Below are 9,157 nucleotides of genomic sequence, written 5' to 3' on the forward strand. Positions count from 1 at the left end.
TAGATAGATAGATAGATAGATAGATAGATAGATAGATAGATAGATAGATAGATAGATAGAACTTCTGTGAGTTTCTCACACACACACGTTTGTTTTTCTATCCAGGTTGAGACTTTCTATTGGTTTCTATTGTTTTTATGCAGAGAAAAGGGCATTTTCTGTTCTCTGCCTTTACCCCTAAACCTAACTCTCATACAAACTCTCTAACTCTCTAACTCTCATCTTCTTATATTTGGTTTCACATGTCTTTTGTAATTGTATTGGTAACAAGGATCAGCTGGCAACATCATATTTAGGAAATCTGTGTGTTGATAATAAGTGCGGTGGGACGTGTTCTCGCACGCTGTGGTAACTGCCACTGGATATGGCAAAAATCACCCTCGCATGCATCAAGGAAGAACCACATTTGAGTTATTGTAACTATAAAACAAGAGGATACTTGTACCTCAGGATCAGGCTCACTAATATACTGCTTGATGTCAGACTGTGAATGTGTGCTGGGCTAATAAAGCTATGATTATGGACCACTTGGAGAGAGAGATGTGAAGGGAGTATGCGGGGAGAGCAAAATGAGCGTAGGTGGCTGTCTGTCTGGAGCCTATTATTAAGATCCAGTCTTCCGATTCTGGGTCAGCCTGGAGGAGAAGAGGCAGATGTCCTGTGGAGAAGTTGGTGATTGAAGGGAATTGTTAGGTCACATTTCTTTCATCATTAATTGAAGAAATATTTTGTCAACAATAACAAAAATTATGCTTCAAGGCTAAATTTAAATGGATAGTTCACCTAAAAATTAAAACAGTTGATGGTAGCCATTGAGTTCCATAGTCTGTATACAAATAGAATGGCTACAATCAACTATTTGGTAATTAGCATTCTTCAATATATTTTTTGTGTTTAGCAGAGGAAAGAAACAACATGAGGGGGACTAAATGATGAAAGGATTCATTTTTGGGTGAACTATTTCTTTAAATCATTTTAAATGAATACAAAAATATAATAAGAATAAAGAAAATGTGACATTCATTTTTTATATGCACTTTGAGCATATAAAAACATGCAGCTGAAATTGTGACTGAAATCTTTAATTTGGTCTTCACAGTACACTCGGGTCATTTTTTAAATAGTCATAAGTAGTGGCAACGTAATATGGCATTAGCCGGCAATCACAGATTTTGCATTGTCAATCACAGAAAGCACCCTGGCGAGTTTACTTTTTTTGCGATTGAAATACACGTGTCCGGATGCTTTTTTGCAAGAGAATTACCTGTTCTGGTGCTTTTTTAAAGAAAATTGCAGCAAATCAATTCCGCTCCTGTGGAAATGTGTACAGTGTGTTCTTGCTAAGAAACACTTAGCGCTGTGTTAATGTGCTCTGCCATTTTCTTCTACCCAGAGGTCTTTGCTTTTTATAAATGCTCTCTCTGTGGGAATGCTAAGGAAAGTTCAAGCGCATATGTCTGCATGTAGACGTGTGAAGCGCACACCAGACTCCCAGGGTACATCCTGCCTCTCTCACTGTGTGCGCACATACATAATTTAATATAAAATTATAATGTTATATGATTTATAATAATCATATACAATTATTATGCGATATATATATATATATATTGTGTGTGTATATATAATAATTATATACATACAGTACATACATACATACATACTATATATATATATATAGTATGTATACATTTATATAGTACTATACATACTACAAAATATATATATATATATATATATATATATATATATATATATATAGTAAACATTTTATTTTATAGTTATATAATTTTATATTGTGTCTGAAAGTACATGTTTTGAATTTATATATTAAACTTTATTTTATTTTTCCAAAATATAAAAAAAAATATCAGGGTGATACAATTGTTCTGGTATCATAATGAAGGAAAAGCCTCAATAAAAGAAGAAATTCTTGAAAAAGAGTCTATTACAAACTAGATTGTCTGAAACTGCATTTATATGTTGTTTGTTTGTTTGATAACTGCATTTTTTATTTATACATTTTAAAATAAGTAAAGGAAAAGGTTACTTCTTTATCATGGACATTCCTTTAAGACAAAACATTTTGAACCGAATCTCTCCCTCTGCTGATGAAACATTTACAATCTGCATTGTGCGCGAGAAGAATCAGCAAACAGAACTCTGAAGCATAATTTTGATGTTCGAATTGATGTGCAGTTATTATGAGAAATTCGTCAGAGAGAAAACATTGACAAAAAATCTAATAAACTACCATGGGTGGGCGTTATACACTAAACAATCATTTAAAAATAAGAAATATTTCATGGTTCAAAAATCATACTCTTCTTTGATTACATTTCCCTGGCTTTTGATTACATTTACTTTGGCTTTTTCCACCAGGAGGTTTAATTACAGTGACTTGAAATGAGGTGAGAGGAAGCTTGTGAAAGCTTTGCTGGCTGGAGTTACTTCGAAGAGCAGCTTTTGACCAAAGTTGTCAACCTTGCAGTGAAGTAGAATACAGTTAAGAGTGAGTTCAGGCCTGATCATTCAAGTTTCGGAAAGATAATGCATTAACGTACCAGTCTGCAGTTCCTATAAAGGAAAGAAAACCCTCAGTAGTACAAATTTAGCCCACTAGCACCATGGCAGCCTGCCACACGGGTAACCTAATCCACTCAGTGAAGCGCCTTAATGCTTAATATTTCAACCATTTTTTCAGGGTTCTTTGATGAATGGAAAGTTTAAAAGAACAGCATTTATTAAAGATAGAAATCTTTTGTTACCTTATAAATTACTTTACTGTCACCTTTAATCAGTTTAATGCATTCCTGCTGAATAAAAGTTTTAATTTCCTTAAAAATAGTTAATAAAATATTTAATAATTATTGGAAAATCTTACTGACTCCAAACAATGGTGTACAATTTTTACTTTATTTTAAAAAATACCTTAATGTGACATTACAAACTGTATACTGTATGGTTATAAAAATAGTATGTGTGTTATGTTTACCTAATTTATGCTCATTTAAATATAACAAGTACTACTGTTGTTAATACTACTATATAGTTATTTTCCATTTACTTTATGCAGATTTAAATAAAAACATGTATGTATAATTGTGTAATTAATTATTATTTGTCTAATTTATGCTGATTTAAATAAAAAATTGTATTTGTATTTTTTTTTACTCTAGTGCTGTTAAAATGGCTGCATTACAGTATTGAGAATGAATGAGAATCATCACTGAGAATAACTGTTTTTACAAAAATACAAAACTGAAATATCTGAACATATTGAGTAATGAGAATTTGGGAAGAAAATGTCTTTAATTTATATAAAAACAATGTTCCAATGTAAGTAATTCTGATGGTCAAAAATTGATTTTTTTTTCTAAAAGAAAATTATAATTTCCTTTTTTTCTTTTTAATTTGGTAGTGACACATGAGCTGGACATGTTTCTTTTACATGTATGTTGTCCCACACTGGTTATTTATCACATTTTAAAAAGACATTGTAATGTACTGTACATATAGAACATGTTTAAAATCAAACATGAACATGTCAATTTCCCAACTGCAGATGTGGAGTTTAAAGAAGGAGAGACTGAGCACATCGTGGAGGTGGAAATTCTGTATGATGGTGTACGAGAGATGAGAGAGGCCTTCACTGTCCACCTCAAACCTGATGAGAACATGGTTGCAGAGATTCAGGTACTCCAGAATATGCCAAAAAATGTCTTTGTATAATCAGTAGTATTATACCTGTTTTTATTTCATTACCAATGAAGGATCCACCTTGTTTTCATTATATCTTCTTTTCCAAATCTTCAGGTCACCAAAGCCATCATCTACATTGAAGAGACGAACAGTATGGCCGATGTGACCTTCCCTGCGGTGCCAGTTGTGTTGTCTCTGTTGCAGTATGATGATACAAGCAGCACTAGAGATTCTCAACCAGTCGCAGGATATCCTATAGTCTGTGTCACGGTAGGTTCACTACATAGGCAAAGAATGAGTGAAAAATAGTGAATTTAGACACAGTAAATGTGTGTAAACTTGCTTAACAAAAATAAACTAAATATAAAATAAACAAAAAAAGCTCTGTTTAAACCCTATATGATTTATATATACATATTCATATATTTATTTTAGTCGTGCAACCCCAAGTATCCTGACTTTGACCGGACAGGCTCCATCTGTGTTGCTGAGCACATCAATAACACCCTGACCCGGTACCGCTGGCTGGTCAGTGCCCCAACAGGACCTGACGGTGTGACCAGCCCCATGAAGGAAGCGGATTTTGACACCTTCTTCACCTCCTCCAAAACAATCACATTAGACTCAGTGTACTTCCAGGCGGGCTCACGTGTGCAGTGTGCAGCCCGGGCTGTCAACTCCAATGGGGATGAAGGCCTAGAGCTCACCAGCCCCATAGTCTCCATCAGCCAGGAAGACGGTAAGTTTATTGTATTACAGAATTAACATCAATATTGAGACTGATCTCATGATGAAAATGTACCTGTAGGAGCTTTTTTGCAAGACGCAAAATACGTAGCGCCATGTACGTTTCGTGATGTTCCACTAAAAGAGTGTTCATTTTTTCTTTTTTTTTTTGTTTCCCCGGAACAGATGAACGTACATATAGGGGTGTGCGATATTGACAAAAAAATTATATCTCGATATTTTTTGGGATTTTATCGATAACGATAATTAGACAATATTTTGCTGAGTGTGTTATTGTGCTGATACCTTAAGGACTGCCGTGGACAGCTGACTCATAAAGTTTTTGATATTCTTCATATTCTGTGCAGTGGTCAGTTCACACGGATAGAAATTAATATTTTGCGATAAGTTTTAACTGATTTTTACATTTTATGGGCATTTTGACCTTTATAAAGCCATTTGTTTTCTAAAAGTGTCCATTATCTTTTGAATACTGATATTTGAAATTATTTAGATAATAAAAGATACTCTGAATGTGAAATTAAATCCACCAGTAGGTGGCAGCAAGTCACTGTTAATAAGTGAGTCATTGCAGCTGAACCGAATCATTTAAACGGTTGATTCATTCAGGAACGGAACGCCGTCATGTTGCTCAAAGACGCAAAACAGCGCTGTGGTTGTGTTTGGAATTATTTTTTATTGTCGAAATAGCGCAAAAACAGGAAATATGGTGTCTAAAACGTAAGTCTCTTAATTAACTTTTTGTTTATTGAACTGTTGTAAAAAATCAATATCACATTTGTAATCATTGTCATTTTTGGAGACAAAAAATGGCACTCTTCATGTGAAATTGATTAACTAGGCTATTTGAAGTGGTATAAATATATAAATTTTTTGCCCCCATGTCTTGAATTTGTTATCATTCTAAATTACTGTAATAGACTGAATCATCTAGTGAAAGAATGCACTCTAAATGCGCATGCGCACTATACTTCATATAATCTATGCGTGCACTCTGTAGGGGTGTTTTGAAAGTTTTTTGCAAAATACTCGATAATGTCAAATCGCACGTCGTTAAAACAACAATTGCAATATTATCGCAGATGAGATATATCGCACACCTCTAATGTACATATAGTTTGTTTTACTGTATGTGATGTTGGTTTTGTAGGTGTCACCACAGTTGACTTGAAATTTTCGTTGAGTGGCTCTAGAAGTCTAATGGTCTGTGACGTTTTAAAATAACATACCTTCTGCACTACACCTAAACCTACCTGATAGTATGAACAAAAGCGAATGTGACATAAAAACGCAATCGCAAGCATGCCGTTTTAGCTTGTTTTTCGATCTCTCATCTTTCAGCTCTTTCATGGTGAGTCGTGTTTTTCACAGGATTCGTACCCAAGGATTCCGCATCTTAAGTCCAATTCCGTGCCGGTGTTCTGACGATTTGTGCTACCCTGTCAGATTTTGCTACCTCCCATTAAAACAGATGGTAGCATAATTCGATAGCGAAAAGTGCTACCTATCAGTTTTTGCTTCCAGCATGATATTAATAAGGTGTGAGGCTTTATTAACATGTACACCTACCCCAACCCTAAACCTACCCTTACAGTAGGATAAATACAGTGTTGGTAGCATAATCTGATAGGTTGCATTATTTGTCAGAACACCGGCTGAGTTACCGAGCAAGCTTATTACGTCCAGAAAGCGAAACATATGGAGCTGTAATCATAACAGTGTACAAAAACGATTAAAAGGGCTTGTTGTTTTACCGCCTCTAGTGTTCATTTCTGTTGGAAACTGAACCGATATGTGCTTATTGGTATGTATTTCGTGTTTTGCCAAAAAGTTCCCACAGGTACGTTTTCGTCATGAGATCAGGTTGCCAATATTAGACAATTTCTAGGACATGAATGAGATTAAAAAAAAGTTTAGAGCTCTACATCATTTGAACCTGATAAAAATCCAAATTTCCTTCTTGCTATGCAATTTTTCAGGGCTATTTTCACAGCTACTTTTTTGATAGAAATCTATATGATGATAATTTTAAAAAAAATTCTTGTTTTTTTACCCAAAGTCCACTTATGTTAATCATGTTTAGAATTTTTTTTAAATGTTTACTGTGTGTAATTCACACACAATAATCTGATCCAGTTCCCAATGGATTAAAAATTAATTCTGCCTTAAAATTTTTCTGATTGAATATACTATTTCACTTGGGTCACTATTTCAAACTGGGTTGTTAACATTGTTTCATGTTTACTTAACAGTGTTTTTCCTAATGATACGGCTCCCTTAAACTGCTGCTGTTTCATTTTTTTTCTCCTTTTGTCATCAGGTATGTGCCAGCCTCGGGTTGTTGGCACAGTTGGAGCTGAGCCTTTCTCTGCCAGGCTGCGCTACACTGGAGCAGAAGATCCAGACCACTCAAACCTCATTAAACTGACTGTTACCATGCCCCATATTGACGGTCAGTGCACCTGCACACCAATTTTACCATAGTGAAAGGCAGATTGGGAAAGGATTAAAAAATGCTTTCACTTTCTGTGTCAGATCAGATACATACATGTCACATCATTCTCCTCATTCCCTTTGATAGGAATGTTACCTGTAGTCTCCACTCGGCCGCTCTCCAACTTTGAGCTGACCCTGAGTCCAGACGGCATGCGTGTAGGAAACCACCGCTGCTCTAACCTGCTGGATTACACAGAGGTGCGGACACGCTACGGCTTCATCACAGACGCCACCCGCAATCCAGATGCCATCGGTGGGACTGCACCCTACCAGTACAGCACAGCCCTCAGGGGCCAAAGCACCCTACGATTCTACAGAAACCTGCACCTGGAGGCCTGCTTGTGGGAGTTTGTCAGCTACTATGACATGTCTGAACTGCTCAACGATTGCGGAGGGACCATCGGGACTGATGGACAGGTGAGGAAAAAGAAGGAATCTGTTTTTTTTCTTTTTCTATTTACATCATGCCATGCCTTTAGTATCAGCCAAATAAGAAGTTATAGTATATACACTACCATTCAAAGGATTTTTTTTTTACCTTTTTGAATGAAATTATTACTTTTATTGGACAATGACACATTAAATTGATCAAAAGTTAAAGTAAAGAGTTTAATAATATTACAAATGATTTATATATATATTTTTAATATTCTTTTGACCTTTCTATTCTTCAAAGAATCCTGAAAAAAAAAACATTACATTTTCTACAAAAATCGAACAATGCCGCTGTTTACATCTGTGATAATGCTGCGGCAAATCAGCATATTAGAATGATTTTTGAAGGATCTTGTGACACTGTAGACTGGAGTAATGGCTGAAAAATCAAAAGGCGTAAATTACACTTTAAAATTTAAATAGATAACAGTTATTTTAAATTGTAATAATATTTCACAATATTACTGTTTTTACTGTAGTTTTAATCAAATAAATGCCGCCTAGGTGAGTATAAGAGACTTCATTAAAACATTTGAAAAAGCTTGAAAAAACTGACTCCAACTTTTGAACAGAAGTTTAAAATGTTTTGTGCCCTTAAAAGGGGTTAACATGTCCTTGTCTCTCTTTTGTTTGGTTTCAGTGTCAGTTTATGAATTTATTCAATCGTTTTAAGGTTTAGACTCCTGCTCTTGATATATGGATTCCCAGACTTTGCCAAACATATAAAAGGAAAGACTTTTTTCACAGTTGTGAGATCACATCAATCCATTATACTGTGGCTGGCCGTTTTAGCTTATTGGCAAAGGCATTTGCTTTATGTACCCCAAGTCCTCCTTTAAGCCGCTCACTATTTGTCTTTCGCCCACAATGAGTCAAAACTGACCTTTAGATCATAAAACGTGTCTTGTTTTTTCCGTCCTCCCCTTTAAACAGCTAGCTAAAAGAGTGTAGCCCTTTTAACAAGCTTTAGGCATCTGTTTACATGCCTGTTTGAGCCAGTCGTTTGTCTTCACCATGGACACAAGCTATGTTGGTTTACTCTGCAGTTAATTAAAGTGGACAAGTGTCACTAAACAGAGATAGATGGGTGTACAGGACACATTCAAGTTCAGGGAAGTTGATCTGTGAATTTATGCAAAACATTTTCCTGGAGAGTAGCAGTTAGTGGATAGCAGTTAACAGTTTTGGGGGTAACGCATTACAAGTAATGCAAGTTATGTAATCAGATTACTTTTTTCAAGTAACTAGTAAAGTAACGCGTTATTTTTTAATTTACAAGATCATATCTGAGTTACTTTTTCAAATAAGTAACGCAAGTAACTTTTTTTTTCCAATTTATTGATTGACAGCTCTCCTGTCCCCATGTTGAGAGAAATCAGATGTTACTGTAGTTCTAAAATAAATATGAATATGCATTCATTCATCTCACTCACACACAAAAACACAGATTCCTCAAAATGAATAAAAATAATGCAACTCAGAATATGACGCAAACCTGCAATAATTAAATGTTAAACAACACAAATATCCTTTATGTATTTAATCCCATTCTATTAACCAATGTCTTTGCTTCTGACCTTCGATGATCCAGTTCAACCATACTAATAAGCAAAAATTACTCTAGACAAACATTTGTGTGTCTTTTTTTAATTGCTGAAGTGTGTTGAAATATCTTCTTCTGTATTCTACTGTAAGGACGTAAATTTACTTTCCCTTCAGCCTGAGGCTTATTCATTTCACTTTTGGTGTGAAAAGGCTTTTATATTTGCCAAAAATA

At 35.0% G+C, this 9,157-nt stretch overlaps 1 protein-coding gene across 1 annotated transcript in view; it reads left to right on the plus strand.

The window, feature by feature from the left end:
* Positions 1-9,157, plus strand: part of LOC107587905 (FRAS1-related extracellular matrix protein 2-like) — a 68,258-nt gene that overhangs the window by 50,774 nt on the left and 8,327 nt on the right. Inside the window, exons 7-11 of the mRNA XM_016275868.1 lie at positions 3,566-3,696; positions 3,817-3,972; positions 4,138-4,441; positions 6,770-6,901; positions 7,031-7,362. Of these exons, the coding sequence (XP_016131354.1) occupies positions 3,566-3,696; positions 3,817-3,972; positions 4,138-4,441; positions 6,770-6,901; positions 7,031-7,362 (1,055 nt within the window). The remainder of the gene's footprint in view (positions 1-3,565; positions 3,697-3,816; positions 3,973-4,137; positions 4,442-6,769; positions 6,902-7,030; positions 7,363-9,157) is intronic.

This window comes from Sinocyclocheilus grahami, unplaced genomic scaffold, assembly GCF_001515645.1.
Source record: "Sinocyclocheilus grahami isolate Dianchi unplaced genomic scaffold, SAMN03320097.WGS_v1.1 scaffold6.1, whole genome shotgun sequence".
Lineage (NCBI taxonomy): Eukaryota > Metazoa > Chordata > Actinopteri > Cypriniformes > Cyprinidae > Sinocyclocheilus > Sinocyclocheilus grahami.